Source organism: Canis lupus, chromosome 26 (assembly GCF_011100685.1).
Source record: "Canis lupus familiaris isolate Mischka breed German Shepherd chromosome 26, alternate assembly UU_Cfam_GSD_1.0, whole genome shotgun sequence".
Lineage (NCBI taxonomy): Eukaryota > Metazoa > Chordata > Mammalia > Carnivora > Canidae > Canis > Canis lupus.
Window position 1 is genome coordinate 34,734,276 of NC_049247.1, and position 22,162 is coordinate 34,756,437.

At 36.4% G+C, this 22,162-nt stretch overlaps 1 protein-coding gene across 2 annotated transcripts in view; it reads left to right on the forward strand.

The window, feature by feature from the left end:
• PCDH15 (protocadherin related 15) overlaps positions 1-22,162 on the forward strand; it is a 737,973-nt gene that overhangs the window by 659,518 nt on the left and 56,293 nt on the right. For both annotated transcript variants that reach the window (XM_038576025.1, XM_038576024.1), the window contains exon 26: positions 13,146-13,361. In XM_038576025.1, the coding sequence (XP_038431953.1) occupies positions 13,146-13,361 (216 nt within the window). The remainder of the gene's footprint in view (positions 1-13,145; positions 13,362-22,162) is intronic.

Below are 22,162 nucleotides of genomic sequence, written 5' to 3' on the forward strand. Positions count from 1 at the left end.
CATATTGTTCCGGGGCCAATTCTTTTTAGAATTTCATCCAACAAAAAAACAATATCAGGAATTTCAGTTTAATGTTACAGCTATTTCTTCTTAGCAAAATTGTCAGATGTTAGACAAAATACATTGTTACAAAATTCAAAAAAAAATATATATATATATAAAGAGATGGAGGGTTCTAAAATACCTCCAATTTAAATGAGGGACATTGCAGAGAGCAACTCTTTTTGTTGAATGTGTTGTGTTGTTTATATTAAAATGTTGCATTTTACATATAGTCAAGGAGACAAATTTTATTGTCCCATGGGTAAATAGCACCATACCATTCTGTAAACACAGACTTCTTTATAATTAGTGTCACCTTATTGGTCCTCAAGGCTTTTCTTCTGCTAATCATTGGTTTCATCTTAGTACTTTATATTCAATATATTTTTGAAAGTTCTCCATTCATTTTCCAAAGTAAAAGGTTTATAAATTGAATTCTATTTTCCTTTGACATTACTCTTTAAAAAGTAATGATAGAGGTTTGTTTTTTTGTAGTAAAGCTTTCTGTTTGTGCTTGTTGTTTTCTTCTTAGATGGGGGCAATCCAACATTGTCGGAGAGAATGCAAAGAAGATTCAGCATTCTGATTTAATTTGCAAATGCCCTGCTCTCTGGTTCCCTGGATTTTCTCTAAAACTTAATAATTGAAGGATAAATAGGCTTCTTATACATTATTCATATTCTAAACCTTTTTGCAATAATGAAAATGCCATTATTTAATATTAACTTTGCTTTAAAATTGTAAAAATTACATATGAGTATGTTTAAATGAAAAGACACTCAAATCTTTTTATGAAGCAGGGTGGTCCAAATTATTCAACGCACAAAGGACACCCTGTCTTAAATAGTGTAATGACGGGAACAAAAGTAAGCTTTAAAAAAAACAAAACAAAACAAAAAAAAAAAGTTTCTATTCAAGAGGATTTTTTTGAAGACATGTATATATCCTAGTTTAAATTTTCATTTTTGTTTTCAAAATACATTTTAGTGATCAATCTGGAAATCAAGTGACATAAAATATTATAAGAAAACTAAAAAAAAAGAAAACTAAGAAACAAATTTTATATGTAATGGAGACACACAAATATTATAATATGCCAGGGTAAATGCTCTAGTAAAATATATATAAGATATATAAGATATAAGTATGAGGAGCATACAGGTGGAAGTAGCACTACCCCTAGTTTGGAGTCAGGACAGCCTTCAGAACACTAGTCCTTTAAACTGAGGGTTGACTACGTTGCTTAATATTATATATATTCAATGTGTGTGCGTGTGTGTGTGTGTGTGTGTGTGTGTGTGTACCAAGTATAGGCCAAGCGGGAACATCCTTTGGCCTAGTACACAAGAGACTTTTTATTTTTTTTATTTTATTTTATTTTATTTTATTTTATTTTATTTTATTTTATTATTTTATTTTATTTTATTATTTTATTATTTTACTTTATTTTTATTTCATTTCTTTTCATTTTTTAAAGATTATATTTATTTATTTATTAATGAGAAACACAGAGAGAGGCAGAGATACAGGCAGTGGGAGAAGCAAGCTCCATGCAGGGAGCCCTATGCAGGACTCGATCCCAGCACCACGGGGTCATGCCCTGGGCCAAAGGCAGATGCTCAACCACTGAGCCACCCAGGTGCCCCACAAGAGATGTTTTAAATTAGAAAACACTGCTCCTAAAACAAAGTTTTGGAATCCTAAAGGGTTGGAATCCTAAAGCAACATAGATTGTTCTAAAAAAAAACTAAGTAGTGTAGTTTGGGGGAAATATCAGTAGAGTTAAATGTAGGGTGAGAAGTTGGAATGGTGAACTGGGCTCAGACAGGATATTTCATGGACTTGTCTTAATGTCCCCCTGTGGCAGGTGGAAGCTCTCGAATGGCTTTTCAGCTGTTGCTGGAATGAAAAATGAGACAGGAGAGCCTGCGTTGGGCAGCGTCCGCGTGATAGATAGTCTCTGCACTGAGGCATCCTGCAGAGTCCAAGGCCGAAGGCTTGCTGATGTCCTGGACGTCAGGAGGCCAGGGATGAGATTATGGATGCTGAGATCTTTCGCTCAGTTTCTGTGTAGGTGGAGGCCCTTGCCAGGCAGGAAGACCACAGCCAGAGGGACAACCATGGTAGCCCGGAGAGGGCCAGGAGCAGGGGACATATGAAACTCTATTTGGTTTGGAGTAGTTGTTGGTTTTAATGTCACTGGGGAGGAACACAGAGTTAGAAATGATGAGTGTGTCATTCAATTTGCTTGGAATGCTGAAGGACTTGAACTCCTAACTACGGAATTAGTGCAAAGGCACAGATTTCTTAAATATTTCCATAATAAGTGAGCTTTTGTGAAAAGTCCTGAACATTTGGGATTCAGAATCAACATGAAAAGCTAGTCTTCCTCTCTCTCAATCTCTCGGATTGAACGTTTCCCATTGTTACTGCATCTCTGGATGGAGCATAATTCCTTTCTTTTCCATGTGAATGAAAAGGTGGGGCAAATTTTTTAGCGTTCCCTTCACAGCACTGAGGAATATATGATCCGTCATGACCGTAGCAATAATGAGGAAAAGGACAAAGCAATTATTTTTTGAGGTAATATTTATTTTCTGAAGCTTTTACAAGGAAAGGACGATTATCACATAAATGCGAGTCTTCCCGATGTTTAAATCTCATGCCTTCTGTGATAAAACATAGTTCGGGATGTAAATGAAAAACTGTAAAAGTGATAAAAAGAAGGTTTTGCTGTTTTTCAGTTTCTTTGATTTTTCAAATGGGTGTTATCGTGTGATATTTGGCACCACCCTTTGAGAGTAAATTTCGCCAGGGCTCCTGGGTGGCTCGATGGGTTAATTACACGTCTGACTCTTGATTTTGGCTCAGGTCATGATCTCGGGGGGCCTGGGATCCTGGCCCACCCCAGGCTCCCCTGTGCTCAGCAGGGGAGTCTGCTTGAGAGTCTCTTTCTCCCTTTCCCTCTGCTCCTCCCCCTGCTCATGCTCTCTCGTCTGTCTCTAAAATCGATAAAATCGTTAAAAAAGAGTAAACTTTGGCAGACGCTAACTATAACAAAACAACAGTAAAGCTCCTGGAAAGGTGTTGCAGGGGTCAACAGACCACTATTAAATTGTTGTTTCTACAGCCAGCTGCATTACACTCATTAGAATATCTCCAAATTATATCAGATTCTTTTTTTTTATAAATTTATTTTTTATTGGTGTTCAATTTGCCAACATATAGAATAACACCCAGTGCTCATCCCATCAAGTGCCCCCCTCAGTGCCCGTCACCCAGTCACCCCTACCCCCCACCCACCTTCCCTTCCACCACCCCTAGTTCGTTTCCCAGAGTTTGGAGTCTCTCATGTTCTGTCTCCCTTTCTGATATTTCCCACTCATTTTTTCTCCTTTCCCCTTTATTCCCTTTCACTATTTTTTATATTCCCCAAATGAATGAGACCATATAATGTTTGTCCTTCTCCGATTGACTTATTTCACTCAGCATAATACCCTCCAGGTCCATCCACGTCGAAGCAAATGGTGGGTATTTGTCGTTTCTAGAAGATGTGGTTTATGTATACAATGTAATATCAGATTCTTACTTAACTCTACAAAAAGTAAGTGCACACATTAAAACTAGGAGTTGTGGGGGAGTGATCACTTTTTTGGCATCCTGATAAACACCCAAGCACTAAGCTTTCTTATTTAAAATGCCTCTCCCCCCCCACAATAAATAAATAAATAAATAAAAATAAATAAAAAATAAAAAATAAATAAAAAATAAAATGCTTCTCCCCTCTCTTCTTCTGCTTCTTTGCATACATCTTGAATAGACTTGTAAAGAGAGCAGTCCACCTGACATTTTCATTTCCTCGTTCATATTTCATCATATGTTGGACACATGCCTTGTCTTGAAGTGCTTGAAAGTGGAGATTTCTTTGTAGTTCCTGCAAATACAAGAGCCAAGTTAAAATAGTTTACGAAGCCGAAGATCTGTCCTTTTTGCCCGTGGCAAACACAGCTCGACATACTGACTCCAGTAGGTGAAAATGTGGGATTTGACCATTTTTACCCTGACATTCTTAAAAACCTTCCACTCTATTTCGGGGAAAGTGAGCCTTCAGTGCTGTTAAATGTTAAAATGGGGTCTAATTGGAAAGCTGAAGTTAAAAGTTAGCATTATTGGACTTTAATGGGCTTTGGAAGTTCTTAGGACCTCACTAATTATTCCACTAATATTTCTGTATCCACAGTATTCATTTAGGCAACAGAGGGGAACAGTTACTTAGCTGCAGCAAAATTAATGGGCTCACCTACACCCCTGTATGATAGAGGCAATTATTTGGTGATTTTCTCTTAATGTTGGGCACCTGTGTGCATTAAAATTTCCAGATGAGGTCGTAGAAATGCATAAGTGGCTTCCTGTGTCTTAGCTTTCATTTAGAAATATAATTACAGCAGGTATAATTATAATATTCATTTCTGATTCTCATTCTTCTAAAACTACTCTAGACATAACTTTCCTGATTTTGCTCACTAACAGAAACTCCCAGAAGTCTGCGAATCAAGTCTTGCAGGGTTACCTCTTCCAGATAATAATGACTGTGCCCGGGATCCCAGGGTATATCTTTGATGATAAAGAAGCTGATGGAAAAATAAAAATTAAAAAAAAAAAAAAGAAGCTGATGGAATTAAGCAAAGTGACATTGATTCTTTAGCAAATTTGATTCTGTTATAGTTTTCTTGATGAGCCAGTTTTCATTTTTAAGTGCTAGTTTAACCAAGCCTATTAGATGTCCCCTTATCACTATCTAAAAATGATGGATCCTGTAATTTTTACTTACTTTTTTTCTCTTTCTTAGGATATTTTTAGGAATATTCCTCATTTTCCCATTTATTTTAGAAAGTAAGGCAAGCTATATTCATAGCAGTTGATTTATTAAAAAAACAAAAACAAAACCACTTAGCTGTTTTGCTTTATCCACGGTTACACATTCATCAGTGATCTCTTTGGCAAATAATTTCCTTTTGAACTTGTTCGTAGCCACACAGAACGCATCAAGACTAACTTCTAATATTATTAACATTTAAAAATATCAGTTCTTTCTGCATTTCTCCCCAAAATGCCAGAAAGGTAAATTTCTATGTGAAAAGAAATGTGTTCTAGATTAAAATATAAATCAATTTGGACTTACATTTCCAATCACTTTTCTTCTTTTAGGGATGATATATTATATGTCAGACTAGACTATATTCCATCCAATGTGATCGACCTGGCCTGTTTAGAAGATTGAATTACATTCCTGATAGTTGCAGATATAAGATTTTGCCCTCTATCATTTTATTTTGGTTTTCTCTTGCCTTGCTCCATGCACGTATACTTAGTGTATTTGAGAAGTTAGATGCTCTTATTGAATAGGGTTTACCTTAGAAATGATAACACATTCGTACCTAAAAATACCAGTGTCCCCTCCATCCCGAATATTCTTCAGAATGTTAGGATGCTTAAATTGAGTCCCTCCCATTGATATTTATGGATTATTATTTTGGGATATTTTACTCTATTTTTTTTTAGCCACACAATAACTACGGTTATTGCTTAAGTAGACTTTTTCAGACATTTAATACTATCTTCGCTTTTTCCACCTCTTCCTAAATCTTAGATTTCCCACTGGAATCACATGCCCTTCACTCAAAGCGCACAGTCTAGAACTTTCCGTGGGTACCTTTCCAGGCCACGCTTGAGTGTGCCAAGGCCTTCCATGACTCCCCTTTCCGTTGGGGGGGGCACTGTTGCATGTTCTGTGTAGGTCACTTTGTATTTATTCTATTGGTAGGTTATTGGGCTTCAATCTGTCGACAGTTGTCTTTTATCGGTTCTGGAAAATTCTATCCTGTCTGCTCTCCTTGAATCTCTGATGAGATGTTTGCTAAACTTGATGACTCTAAACACTATATCTCAGACTTGCTTTTACATTTTTCATCTCTGTGGCTCTGTAAGGCATTCTGCATCATTTCTTCTATCCCTATCATTCAGTTCACTAATTTCTCTCATCAGCGATGCTTAGGCTGCTAACAGCTTCATCTCTGGGTTTTTTGTTTCAATTATTTCATCATTTCCAGAAGATACTTTTTATTTATTTTCAACTATTCTCATTCTTTTTTTTTCTTATTTTTAAGACTCTATTTACTGAAACATTGAACATATTTGCTTTATACTCTTGTGCCTGCTAATTCCCTATGCACTATGACTTTGCTTTTTTTGCAACAAGCTCCCTTTTATGATATTTTATTGCTTGTTCATTTTGACGATTGTTTTACTCTAACTTTTTATCTTTCTTGGAACTTGTTTGTTAGAATAATTTGAGGCATAAGTTAGAGGGGGCTTTTTTGAAAAAGGACTTGCTTCTGTGAGGAGGCTAGGCCATTATTAGTTAAAGGTCACTTTTCTCAAATTCTCAGTTTTGGTTTTTCTGTTCATTCAGGTAGAATTTAGGGCCACTGCATTTTCAAAATCAGGATATTATGATTTCTCCTAGAATTGAGCAAATTGGTAGTGTGTGAATAATGGCTGCAGACTCCAGTGAGGGCGGTTGTGTTGGTTGGATTAATTCCCAAGGAAGGTTTATTTCCCATTCCACTAAACATCAAGGTTTAAGCCAAGAGGTTTACTTGCAGTTTTGGGGTGGTGGCAGTGGTGGTGGCTGGAAAGGAGAGGTGAGTTTCTCAATTGCCCTTAATGTGAAGATTTATCATCCTAAGAAGGGTCTTGCTTCCTCTTCTCAGAACCACTCATGACCTCATGAATTAAGTTTTAAGTTCACCTGGTTCAGCAAAATACCCTCTGAATGTTATTACCATCAGCGCTGAGATTTTTGTATTCCTGCCTTCATTTGGGCTTTGGCCTGCATATCTATTATTTTCTTCTCATCTCCTTGACATGTCTTTTATGCAGCTCTTAGTGCTGTGTTCACTGGGGTCCCAGTCCTGCTGCTTAGTATGACATACTGAGGATAGGAGTTTCAGTATAGGTTTTAGAGTGAGACCTCCCGACATGTGCTATCAACCGTCTTTGTGATTACGAGAAAGTGACTAATCTCTCTGTGCTTCGGTTCCTTTACCTATAAAGTAGTTTCAATAAAACATACTCAGTGGGAAAGATACTGAGATACTGTGTGAAGCACTAGTCTACCTGACTAATCTTCAGAATTCCTCAGTCATCAGTTGGCAGTTACATTGGTTCTTTTTTTTAAAACATATTTCTTTTTTTTTAAAGATTTTGTTTATTTATTCATGAGAGACACAGAGAGAGACAGAGAGGCAGAGACACAGGCAGAAAGAGAAGCAGCAGACTCCATGCAGGGAGCCCAGCGTGGGACTCAATCCCAGGTCTCCAGGATCACGCCCTGGACTAAAGGTGGCACTAAACCGCTGAGCCCCCCGGGCTGCTCCAGTTATATTGGTTCTAAAGGAGAAGGGTCTAGGTATTGTGAAAAGGCAAAGCAGTGAGAACAGCATGACCCCTGTGACATCCATGATGGAAGGGAAAGGGACATAAGCCCCAAAGTAATGAAAACAGGAAAGGTGTTTGTGGAACTGAAAATTCCCTGGTATCAAAGAATTCTTAATTGAATAAGGAAGTGATGGGAGTTTGCAGTCAGAAATGTATACCTTAAAGTTTACACTTCCGGAGATCGTGTGCTTCCTTTGGGGGAGTATCTCTATAAGTCAGAAGACTAGTGTGTGCTTACAGGATAGAATCAATGCAATGAGACAGTTCAAAGATCAATGACAGGGACGCCTGGGTGGCTCAGCAGTTTAGTGCCTGCCTACAGCCCAGGGCATGATCCCAGGGTCCTGGGATTGAGTCCCACATCAGGCTCCCTGCATGGAGCCTGCTTCTCCCTCTGCCTGTGTCTCTGTGTGTCTCTCATGAATCAATAAATCAAATCTTAAAAAAAAAAAAAAAGGTCAATGACAGTTATTCATGCCTGAGAATATAAAGATGGGTCATTGATTGTGTCATCTACATGAACACTGACATTCACAGAGGGGGACAAAGTCCAAGTAGAAGAGGCACACCAAGAGTCAGATACCAAAGCCCCATTATATTCAGCAACAACAAAGTGTAGAGTGTGTACCACATAATAGATGCGTGGATTTCAGTTGGGGAAGAGGTTTTGCAAGGTTGACTCAGAAGTGGTCTGGAAGCAATAAAGAGAAATGTAAAAGATAAAAGAAAGAGGAGAGCAAAGTATACACATTTTGAAAAAATTGATTAATGGATTTTTTAAGGAAATTACAATCTTAGAATAACATGCCTGGAGTAATAAGTTTAAATTAATGTTTTGCTTAAATTTGCATATTCGTTGATATGAAAAATTAAAGTTTTTGAATATTATGGTAAAAATTAAATTATAATGGTTTTACTATACTTGGGTATTTTTTTACATATATGTATTTGTCTTGAAAATAATGCTTGTTGATCAATACTTTTTTTTGATTTTGTGAATAAGGAAAGTTGAAACTCAAAGTGATTATATTTTTTTCCAAAATCACACCCAACTTTTGATTGAGTGTCCTCTAAAGCACAACACACACACACACACACACAGAAGAAGTGAATTTAAAACCATTAAAAGTACGAAGCAAATAGTTGCAGTACAATCTGTACTGAAACTCTCACTTTTCACATCTGTAACCAGATTTAAAATTGTGTTCTTAATTTTGTTATCAGTATTTTGGGTGTATATTTAAATATACTGTGTCTTCTAATTAACTTCATAAAGGAACATTTGCTTGTTTATAGTGTGTGATTTTAATGTACACACCCAGCTTTGATCAGTCACATCTTTTATACGGGTTTCCATATGAAATCATGTGTTTGCTGAAAATTGAATAGATTAAAAATTGAACTTGAAAATCCTTTATATCGCTTCTAACTGTAGTGCCTATTGGAATGTTTATCATTTGCTGTTTAACTTGTTATATTCAACTAGATGTAGTTGGGAGAGAGGGGGAGATTTGAAAGAATGCTGATGATCCTGGCAACCATCATCAATGCCTGCTTTTTGAAATGAGGTCTTTGAGATTTAAAGAGGATTAAGCCCACTCAAAGAAATAGAAAATCAAACTGAAATTATTATTGAAAATGTATATATGACAAGTAGTCTTATATTTTTGGAAAAAACTCCAGTAAACATTTTTTTTAAACCCTGTAACTCATTTTTGACAATTTGCTCCAAATGCACTGTGAAAAATCATAAAAGAAAATACATAGTTCTGAGTTGTACTTGCTAATCCCATATCCAAACTTGTATTAAATGAATATTTGCTTCAGGAAAGGTATTGATGCCAGAATACCTGAGAGGTCCTGAGAGGGAGGGCTTTGCCAAGAGCGATGTGGCTTTGTGTGAGAAAGAATTCAAGAGCAAGATGTTTAGAGGATGGGACCAAGATTCATTAAATATAGAAATGAGAAAGAAGAGACTTCACAAAGCAGTATCTCTCCTCCTTGATGGGGAAGAGGACCCCATTGCATCTAACAAAGAGTTTTATATATTTTTTAAAAATTAGCTAACCAAATAGGGAAATGTCTACTGTTTCACTTTGGGCTTATGACTTACTGGGCAATTCATTTTTCTATTGTTTTGGGGTTGTGGAATCACCCACATGGAGCAATTTTAAGAAGGTCCAGGCTTTGTGGCTTTTATTGCCAGAGGGACTGGGGTCTGGTAATCTTCCATTAGTCGGATCATGTGATTCTTATTATGACCTGTTTTTTTGTTTGTTCGTTTGTTTTGTTTTGTTTTGTTTTGTTTTGTTTTGTTTTTTGGTGACCTGACTTTCAGGTTAGAAGTCAACCTAAAACCAAAATTGTCCCAAAACAGGGACTTGTCTCCTGAGTCCCCTTCCCTCTTACCTCAGTGTGTTTTAAAATGCACCTTAAGCCGTGAAGATAAAATAGGCAATCTTGAATTTAATAAAGTAGGAAAACTAGACAGTGAAATTACTTGTTTATTGAAATCGGAGGTTAATCAGTAAGAACTGTGCAAAGAAACTTAATGGACTAAGCAGTCATGATGATTTTCTTGTAGCCACCTTTTCTTTTCTAAGTGTGATTGTGTCATGTTACAGGGTTTGTAACTTGTGAGCAGAGCATAATGTATAGAGATGTTGAATCGCTGTGTTATACACGATTGTGTGTCAACTATACCCAAATTAGAAAAATTCAAACATTTTCTAAAAAGCACAGGCCTTTTAGAAAAGCACTGGTAGCTGTAAATACTTGGGAAGGGAGCCGGGGAGAGGTGAATTTGACTTAGATTCTAGAGTTGGAATGACTAGAATTCAAATCCTGAAGCATAGAGATAGCATAGTGGATAAGATATGCAACTACCAGAGTCTCACAGGTAAGATAGAGAATAATTATATATATATCTCATAGTATTATAGTAAAGATGAAGTAAAATGATTCAAAATGTGTATAAAAATTTTAAAAATACAAAGATTTAGAAACTCACAATACAAAATTGAGTAAAAGAATTCAGACAGAAAGGAAAATATACAGTGTAATCCCATCAACATACAGTTAAAAATTAAGCATAACTAATCAATTCATTTATACATAAACACAGTGGGGAGTGGGTATGGCTCCAAGGACATACAGAATATTCTGGGATGCTGGTAGTGCTTTATTTCTTGATGCAGGTGCTAGTCACATGGATGGGTGTATAGCTTGCAAAATTTTATTGATCTGTACACTTATGATCTATTTTTATGCACATTTTTATACCTCACTGCCATTTGCAATTACAGTAAAAAATTTATTTCAGTGGAAACACTCATGCTAATTATAAGTTAAAAGATAATACTTAAACAGATCTCTGACCTATTTGGCATTAGTCCCAAATTTGCTTATAGTATATAAAAGAAATGTCTTTGATTACTTGATTCAAACTCTGATTTTAATTTTATCTGGGAAAGTGCTTTTTATTTTTTGTGCTTTCCTTTATTAAATAAATAAAAACCCTGAGTTCAAAGCTTAAAAAGAAACACTTTGATAACTACTTTTTCTTTGTTCTTCTCCTTTTAGTGATAATGTGATCTAATGTTGAAATCTAATTACTTTCCCTTGAATGCCAGAACTAGGCCCTGCCATTCTGTGAAACATGCAGACCATCTACAGAATTGAGCTGATAGTGGAGCCCATCTTATTCTAAAGCTGAGAATTTTGACTTCTTAGAAAAATTCAAGAAATATTTTATCACAAAGTTAAATATAGCTTTTTTTTTTTTTTTTTTTTTACTTTAAATTACCTTGTTTGACAGGAAGTCAGAATTACCCTGAAATGTCTTCAATGGTTAAGCACACATATAGAATTTGAAGCTTAATAGTTAAGCTCTTTTTTTTTTCCCTCTTAATTTATTTAGAGATAGAGCACGGTCATTCAAATTGATGGAACACAGTATCAACACACAGAATAAAGTTGGAGAGTTAAGGTGAATTGTTATATATTCCACTTGCATTAGTAAATATCTTTAAAAGAAGTAAATGTAGATTTGAAGTTTTATTAAGATGCTAATAACATGTACAAGTAATTGAGTTTCCAAATTAACTGTCATACTGCTTGACTTTCAGGTTAAAAATTATAATTAAACTATATATTTCAATTAGATGACAGCAAATATGAAAGCATTTTAAACATCTTCTCAACTGTATAGTGTACTATAAGCAGTTTATAATCTATAGCATTCCATCTCTCTGATAAAATCTAATATATTCACTGTTATTTACTATTATTATCATTATGTCTATCCCAACTTTACCACTTACTAGGTAGCCCTTGCTTTTGAAATTTAATTAGAATTCAAATTTCAATTTCTGAGTCCCATTAGCCTCATTTCAAGTGTTGACTAGCCGTATGTGGCTGGTTGCTGCTGTGTCAGACAGAACACAGAGCGTTTCCATCAACACAGAGAGTTCTGTTGGACAGCACTAATTTACCTGATTGTAATGATACATTCCTCAGAGTTCTTATTAAAAAAGATGATGCTTTTTGGAATCCTTAGTGTTGTAATGAAAAATCAAAAATGCTTGATACATGTTTAATAATATCTTTGGTAAAAATAAGAATAACCAGATAATGAAAATAATAATAATAATAATAATAATAATAATAATAATAACAACAACAATAATAATAATATAAAACATACATATGCAGTATCATGAATAAGATCTATGTAGCCTGGTATAGATTCACTGAGACTTTCCTATCCGTCATTCCTCTTCCAAATACGCCACTATGAAATAATTCCCAAATTGGCATTCTGAAAAAGCTCCGAAGTAGAACCCATAGAGACAAACTAATAGATTATACTCACAGCTTCATTAAAAAAAAAAAGAAAAAAAAAAACTAAACTAAACAACTGTTTCTCTTTTTAAATTCTAAATATTAAGAAACTTTAACCTGTAGATCGTGAGTACCTGCAACTAAGAACAAATCTGAGAATTGGATATAGATTCATTAAAAAAGAACCTGGATTAGTAAACTAATCTCTGATTATGACATGGTATTAACTAATTAGGATCTCCTTCCGTAGCTCCAGATTTATTGGTTAAAAGCTCTGAACTTTTATTGTCATATGAGATCTTTCAGTGCATTATTTTATTTTTTTCTCCTCCGGGAAACAGGTGAGGTCAAAACCACTATCACATGCTATGCCTATTACACAAGGCAATAGCTAGGTAAACAATCCATCCCATCCTTAAACCAATTTGGATCACAGCCCAGAGCTGAACCCATCAAACATGCCAATCAAAATTCTTATTTTGCAGGCTGAACTCACATTATAACAGAGTCTGTGTCCTTTGTATTCACAGTTGGGTAGTTAATACCATTCTAATAACAGCCATTGGTCCCCGTGGACACAAAGCCTGTTGATCTACATAACAATACCCAGAACAATAGACGTTGAGGAGGGTTGTGTTGTGTTATTATTACCAAAGAATGTCAGTCTTACAAACAGAAATAAGCCCTCTAGTACAGGTAATTTCTCTCTGGCTTATTTATACCTTGTGGGTTTTTTGTTGTTGTTGTTGTTTTCCTCCTAGGCTACTGACAAAGATACTGGCAACTATAGTGCCATGGCCTACCGACTCATCATCCCACCAATTAAAGAGGGCAAAGAAGGATTCGTGGTGGAAACGTACACCGGGCTCATAAAAACTGCTATGCTCTTCCACAACATGAGGAGGTCCTACTTCAAGTTCCAGGTCATCGCCACGGACAACTATGGGCAGGGACTCAGTGGCAAAGCAGACGTACTGGTAAGTAGATAAAAGTCCAGATTAGAGGAAGTGCTCGTATTTTTTGACATTTGGGAAATACATCATAATACATTCTTATATATGACCATGAAGGCAATTCTACAAGCACCGGATTTCTACTGGTCTGCAGATCTCATTTTTAATATAGAATTGGCTTAAAAAAAAAAAAAAGACATATATATATATATATATATATATATATATATATATATATATATAGAATTGGCTTGAGCAACTTAAGATTTTCTAATGCTCCAGAGTTATGCTGTAGGAATTAAAATGTATGAAAATTGTTATTACTGTTTAAATGCCTTTTAGACCTTTTGTGATTAAGAAAACAAAAAGAAATGTTTTGGAGCAAATTTATATTCTAATAGATGCAATTTCCTTATTTTACCCAAATCCTCAATGACAGCATGGATGATCCTTGACTCCATTATGTTTGGCTTCAGTCAAGAAATACCACTTTTCTCTTCTTTTTCGCAGGCTACACACAATCTCAGTGGTACAATATTCCCAAAGGCAGTTTGATATTGCTGTTTATTCATGATATTCAATACCAATGCTTCTATCCTAAGGAATTTCTGCCAACTTGGAAGCATGGATTGTTTGGATTTTCATGAATCTAGTAAAAAATTAAGTTATAATCGCTACTGGATATACTTGTCACATGAACACAGAATCAAGTATAATTTTTCTTTTGCTATTTACACCTTATTAAATCTTCATTTTCACAGTTCCCCTCAGTTAATTCTCTGAGTGAATTTAACCTTCTCATGTATGTAGACATCACAGATGAAATATTTTTCTTCTAACTAGAAAATTCTGAAGACCAATGACCACGAATGTGGTTGGTATGAAGGCCAGGATGTCCTCATGTAGAGAAAGAAAGCTGCACTAGAATAAATGAAAGCTAATCTAAGCTGAGAATCTTTTGACATACAATATTTTATTTTATTTTATTTTATTTTATTTTATTTTATTTTATTTTATTTAAGATTTTATTTATTTATTCATGAAAGACACACAGAGAGAAGCAGAGACACAAGCAGAAGGAAAAGCAGGCTCCCTGGATATAGAAACCTGGATATATATTAGATTTTATTTTTTTTTATTTTTTATTTTTTTTTTTTTAGATTTTAAAGGTGACATAGATTTTTAATCAATTTAAGATCTGTAAACCTAATATAAATAAGCCTAGATATAGAAGATTTTAAAGGTGACATAGATTTTTAATCAAATTAAGATCCGTAAACCTAATATAAATAATGTTGCTTCTTCCCTTCCTGTTATTTCAGGGCTGCAGGATGTGGTGCTATCAGGCCAGACAATAAGGTCACCACACTAAGTATAATTAAAATACTACAATAGCATAAATAAAACACAACTACAGAGATTAGCTGTGTAATATGTACATAAGCAGCGTGAAGTCTGTGGGTTTCTTATTTGGACCCTGTAAACTATTGTGTGGAAATTAAAAAGTGCACCTTCAAAATTACCCAAAATGGGCAGCCCCAGTAGCACAGTGGTTTAGCGCCGCCTGCAACCCAGGGTGTGATCCTAGAGACCTGGGATCGAGTCCCACATCGGGCTCTCTGCATGGAGCCTGCTTCTCCCTCTGCCTGTGACTCTGCCTCTCTCTCTCTCTCTCTCTCTCTCTGAATAAGTAAAATCTTTAAAAAAATAAAAATAAAATAGAGAAGGGAGATGTTGAGAGAAATAGGAGTTTGATGTGGAGGGAAGAGCATGTGCTGGAAGAGGAAGTGATGGCAGCCTGAAGACACAACAGGTGTTTACTCAGCCTGGCAGAGGAGGCTGGGAGAGTGAATGAGAGGCAGGCTGGACTTGCAGCAGGTGGCTCCCCTGATACCGGACCTCCTTCCTACACAGAGTGAGAAAGCATTGGGAAATCTTTAGTAGGAGTGAGTGAAGGTAAGATGTTTAATTTGGATGAAACCTTCTTGCTTAAGGAGAATCTGGTTCTCCCCTGAGGATACTGCTTCCCGGGCTCTCTTCTGGAGCAGGGGCCTTTGTTTGCCTCCTTTTCTGCTTCTGTTTGTCCTGGTCTGCAGATCACAGGCTGCCAGAGGAGGACCCTCGTGCACGACAGGGCTGCTTCTAGAAACGGCCTTCGTCTCCCTAGAAGCCAGCCTTCATTCTCCCCGTCTGCCCCATCACTCACCACCTCCCTGACATTACTGCTGTGATCTCCCAAACCATGCATCCATCCCCAATACACTCAGGGACTTTAGTTTCTGGTAGCTATTACCATTTCCAGAAATTCCATTGTCCCAATTTGGGGCAACTTTATGACACACACAGACGATTCCTCCCGTATTCTGAATTTCCAGTTCCTTGAATGCCTTTCCTGCAATGAATGGCTTTACCCACTCTCTCTTGCAACCACTGAAAACCAGTGATTTCTGCCGTTAACAGTCAATGCATCCCCTCTGTAGCCTCCATTTCAAACCTCCCACTCTGAACGTTATACTGAATGTGTCCCACTAGCACCAGTGCTCTGAGTCTCCACCAGGAACTATTTGGCGTAATATAGTTTAACGACCCCATACCACTCAGTGTCCCTCTCCTGCTTACTAGCTTTATGGTACGGTAATGAGTATCATAACCAATCAGTCACATCAGAATTCAATTTCCTTTCCCTTTCTCCCAACATCATATCTATTTTCTCCCAACATCATATCCATGACTCTAATTAATTCCAACATTCTCCTGTCTCCTGCCCTATAGTCACTCTCTTAATGTGTCTGCAAAAACATGCAATTATATAGTCTGACTTTCTTGTTTAAAAATATTTATTTAAAAAAAATATTTATTTATTTATTTATTTATTTATTTATTTATTTGAGAGAGAGAGAGTAGAGGGGAAGGGAAGAGGGAGAGGGAGAAAGAGAATCCCAAGCAGACTCCTCACTGAGCACAGAGCCTGATGTAGGGCTCAATCTCACAACCCTGAGATCATGACCTGAGCTGAAATCGAGGCAGACCCTTAACCTACTGATACACTCAGATGCCCCAAGTATACTCTTGCTTTTGATTAGTGATGAAAGCCCCCAAGTGACACTTATGTGGTCCAGTAACCACACTATACTTCCATCTACACTTCTCTCCTAGAAGGACCCCTGCCATTCATTCCTCCAATATTCCCTCACCCTTGCTGTTGCCTAATTAATTGGCATTCTATTTTACTGAAAAATAAAATCAAAGCTTTTAGAAGGCTACTTCTATGACCCTCAACACTCAATCTACTTACATAACAGAATTTTTGTCAATATATTCTTTGCCTTCTTTCCCGCTCATTGAGATGAGCTCTCTATGCTTCTCTCATTCCTTCCACCTGTATGACAGATAACTTCCTACCCACCAGCTCTAGGATATTGTTTCAGCAAGTCTCCCATTTTTCTTATTCATTAGCAATATCAGTCTCCCTTTTATTTGATTATTCCTATAACCATGTTTTTTTCCTATCTTCAAAAAAAAATACATAATCTTCCAACTGCCACTCCATTTCTTTTTTTTTTTTTTTTTAAGATTTTATTATTTAGTCACAAGAGACACATACAGAGAGACAGAGACACAGGCAGAGGGAGAAGCGGGCTCCATGCAGGAAGCCTTATGTGGGACTTGATCCCGGGACTCCAGGATCATGCCCTGAGCTGAAGACGGCGCTAAACCACTGAGCCACCCAGGGATCCACTGCCACTCCCTTGCTATGCTCTTGATTCCAGAAAAAATTTGCTACCAGAGTGAACTCTAATCTCTCACCATGCAATCTCTCTTATCTCTAATTATAAATCCATTCCCAACACTTACCAAGAACTTCTATGTCACCACCCTCCACAACTCCCGTGTCACTAACACAGTGGTTGTTCCAGTCTACATCATATTTGATCATCGGCAACACTTAACTATTTATCATTCTTCACGAGGCTTTCAGGTCACCATTCTCCCTTGTTCATCTCTTACCTCAGTGCTATCCCTTCTCGGTCTCCTTTGCTGATTCATTTTCTTCTTCTGACCTTTTCAGATAGATGTTTCTTCGACAGACATTCTTTTCTATCTATACCACTGACTCGGTGAACTCATTCAGTAACCAGAACTGTAAAATGGTATCAACATTCTAAAAAATATCACATTTATGTCTTGGCCCCAAAGCTCATTTCTGAAGGGCAAATTTGTATATTTATGTGCCCATGCAACAGGAAGACCAGGATGTCTAACAAAGATACCTATTCAATGTTTCCTGAACTGATCCCCTGCTCCTCATCACATCTCTTCCCTCTGTTGTCCTTCCAAATGCCTCAATTTCACTGATAATCAGGTCATCTTTGAGTTCCCTCGGCTAAAAAGTTCTTGATTCTTTTCTCTCCTAAACCACACATTGAATTCCTTAGTAAAAACTGTTGTGTTTACATACGGTTTCTATACACCATCTGCATATTCTCAACACTTGTCCTGATACAGTGTGGTTGAAACCACCGTCATACTTCACCTGAATTGTTAAATTGCCCCCATACTTCCTGCTCTTGCCCTACTCAAGTCCAGTGTTAACAGCCAAAGCATCCCTTAAAAGGAAATCTAGGTTTTGTAATTTCCCTGCTCAAAATCTTGTCATATTCCCCCGTTCGTTCAGAGAATAAGTCATTTCAGAAGACTACTTTCTATAGTTAGAAGGCCTTCAATGATCTAATTTCTACTATTCCGCATCTAACCCACTCAGACCCCATAATATTGTCCAATTTACTGTTTTCTAAACAGCCAGACGTGTCCTCACCTTAGGGATTTTGCAGTGCTGCTGAGTAGGATATTCTTTCCCCAAACGTGTTCATGACTAGCTCCCTCATCTCTTGTAAATATTTGCAAGGATGTATTTCACAGTGAAGTCTGCTCAGATCATCCAGTTTAGTATTGCAGCCTATGGTATCACCTCAGACCTCTTTATTGTTAACTCTTTACAATGCACCTATATTTATGTTCATATTTCCCCATGAAAACTCCATGAAGATGTTTCTTTTTTCTGTTTGATTTTGTTTTATTCCTGATGTACCTCAAGTGCCCAGAATAATGCCTGACGTATCATGGGCACTCAATGCCTATTCAATGTATGAACGGCCTCTCTCTTACAGTGTAGGTTAGCAGTTCTTGAAGTATGGTCCTTGGAATCCTGAGGATCTCACAAATCATTTCAGGGTTTAGTAGGCTTAGAACTCTTTTAGTGAGAATGGTAAGACATTTTTTGGTTTTTATTATACTGTATTCGCATCACATTGTATCCTTCATAGTCATACACAAAGAGGAAAAAAAAAAAAAGCCTGAAGAGTGCCCTTACTCATGTAGTAAAACTTAATAGTTTTAACAAATCCCCACTCTTGACTAAACACCTTTTCAAATTTTCTGTAATGAAATGGGAAGTATGCAAAAAGCACTTCTGCTGTAAAAGGAAGTATGATGGTAGTCTCAAGGAAAAGCACAATGTAAGCTGAATTTCCTGGGGTGTTTTAAGGAATAGCTTTTTATTTGAAAAAAAAGAAATAAAATATGATTATTCGAACTTGAATATTTGATAGGCATTTAAACAAAAATGAACAAAGTGAGACAGCACAAAATAGAATACTGGAAACCTGTATTCACTCACCACTGTAAGCCTGACCGCTTCTCATTACTTAAAGACCATGAGATGGGTGGTCGTTTTAAGGAATGTGATTTTTTCTTGATATTGTGTAATGTAATGTGTCAATATTTGAAAAATCTTCGTTATTCAATGAACCAGTATTTTCCAAATGACTGATACATGATGTTAAAATATCATTGTGGGTAAAGATCCATTCAAAGTGCAAGATAGAGAAGTGGGTTTTAACAGAAGTGAACCCAATTTTCAATTTCACATCAAAACTAATCTTAGACTACCACTTGAGTTTTTGTGTAGTATCAAAGACTATACAAAGCTCTCTAAAAAAAAGATTATTAAGCTGCCTCTTCCTTTTCAAGAGAAATGATATTGCACCAGAGACTATTCAGGAGACACAGTGACCAGTCTAAGAAGGAGATGGTGAGGGCCTCTAGAGCTTCGCTGACCAGTGTGTGAGTTATTTGTCCTGTGTGGCCACTGAGCCCTTGACATGTGGCTATGTCACATTCAGATGTGTTATATAAAGTGTATAAAATATACACTTTCAAAATTTCAAAGATTTGGTATAAAAAATATAAAAATGTCTCCTTAATATGTTGTTTTGTATTAATTATGTGTGAGAATAAATATATATTAATATATTGGAATAAGTGTATTATTGAATGACTTCCACTATTTTTCATCTTTCTATTGTGGGTACCAGAATATTTAAAATTATATATCTGGCATGTATATGTGAGTTACATTATTTTTTTTTCCATTGGACACCACTGTCTAAACTCTATGGGGATAATCAGAAAGGGAAAAAAAGGAAAGCTAAGAAATTTATGAGGGAGAATTAAAAAGACTTAGAAATAATAGAATATGTAAACTGGCAGCCTCTGGTTTTAGAACGTTTTGCATCACAAATACTGTTTGCTTCTTTAGACTGTCTCTTGTAATTTTAATCCATTATAGAGATTGATTCCAACAATAATAGAAATATGCTTTTAAAAAAATCTTTTAAAGTAGAATCTTATAAGTGGAATTATTATAGTTGGTATAATAAATTGACATGTATATTTCCAGAAATATTTGCATAAAGACTTCTGGAAAAGTAACCTAAATAAAATCTAGGAATTTAAACATTTAAATACCTTTTTTTCCAGATGATAGATGAAGCCAAGATTCAGAGATGTAGCATTTGAAAGATCAAAATTTAAATGATATTAGCTTATTCTCTTGGTCGACATGATGAAAAATGTGTTTGTTCTCCATAAATCATATATTATACTTGAAGGAAATTTTAAAATTTTAGAGTAACTATTTATAGGTTAGTCTGAGATAAATACTTTTGAAGTTACATTAAATCTATTATATCAGAATTTTAACTACATTATTTTTTATCTTAAGAATGCAAAAGTATGTCTTCAAAAGTTGTTAAGATCAGAAAATCTTTTTGATAAATTGTAAGCTTAGTATGTAATATTAAGCTTAATATTTTCTGGAGGAAGTTAAATCTTTTTAAGAATATATTTTATTTATTTATTGGAGAGAGAGAGAACATGCAAGCAATGGAGAGACCCAGGAGATGGAGAAGTGGACTCCCCACTGAGTAGGGAGCCCGAGTTGGGACTTGAGCCCAAGACCCTGAGATCATGACCTGAGCTGAAGGCAGACATTTGACTGACTGAACAACTGTGGCACCCCTGGAGGATTTTAAATCTTAATTCATTTTGTTAGTTCAGTAGAATATGGCCTCAAAGCTCATTAGCAAATTAAAAATTATCTTAAGTAAGTACTTTATCCTTCTGAATAAAGAGAAAGTACCAGCTGTTCTTAAAAGACAAATGATAGAGTTATTACTATCATCAAGGCCAAATTTTGCTCCCAAATAGAGTCCCTAGCACATCAATTGACTTCTTTCCAAAAAGATTACTTGTAAATGAGCTTCTAAACCTTCAAAACACAACTATATAAAAGGAAATACTAGCATTTCCCTGCATCCACATAAAACTAACATTCTAGTTTTCCATAGCCCTACAATCTAGTAAGAATCTAATACTTATACATAATAGATTCTTGTGTGTTTGTCATGGTAGGCTGATTTTGTAACCAAAAACCCCAAAGAATTTCAGGGCTTAACCTAACAAAGTCATTTTTCTCTCACGGGACACAACAAGAATATACACGGTTGGGTGGTATTTTTGATCGCATTCCAGAAAATGGAGATTTAGGGACTCAAGCTCCTTCCATCTTGCGTCTTTGACATTTTTTATCGCTTATTTATTCAGATTGAGACTGGGAAGGAAAAGGGAGGTTTGCACATGGGGAAGATTTAAGAATATCCCTTTCTTTCCGCTTTAAATTGGCCAGAGCTCCATCCCATGGCTCCACTAAACTACAAAGGAGATTGAGAAATCCATTCTCACTGGGTTCTCAGTAGGAAAGTAGAAACAGCTGGTGAGCGGCTAAGCGGCCTCTGCCACAGTCTGTATTTCTGATTATCGGTCATCTACTTCATTCCTTTCCCCACATTTAGAAGAAAGTCCTGGATCACAGCTGTGCTGTTGCATTCTGTCCTCTTTGCCAGGTTCAGAAGGAATTTTTGGTGGCCCAGCGATCTGACAAATATATTCACCTGTTATAGATGCTGGAGAAGAAACAGGATATCTAGTAGGAACTCGCATTTGAAGAGGGCAAAAGTGGCAGGTACACAGAAGTCACCGTTCCATGCCAATTCTGAAAATTCTTAGTTATCTTAGAATCCTCAGTTTAGGAAATTTCTTTCATTAAACCCTATTTCTACCACCATGGTCTGAGGACTCGAGTTTGGTCATCCTCTATGACTACTGAATCTCTCCTGTCCTGTCCTATGTAGTGTCTTGCCCACTTCACGTTTGTTCACATCTAATATAAGATTGGGAAAGTGAACCCTCTTTCTATTTCATACTCCAGATACCTGCTTGTACTTTGGGGATCTGTATTAGTAAGAATCTGGCAGGAAATTCATGTATATGCTGACTGGGTAATTTGAAGAGGGTTTCATGAAAGGCCAATTTATGGAGGGTGGATGCAAGGAAATAAGAGATAGTGGAGGATCATGGGGACAAGGGTCTGTTAGAACTTCCTGGCCTGACGAAGTCAGGGGGAGATAACGCTTACCGAACCTCTT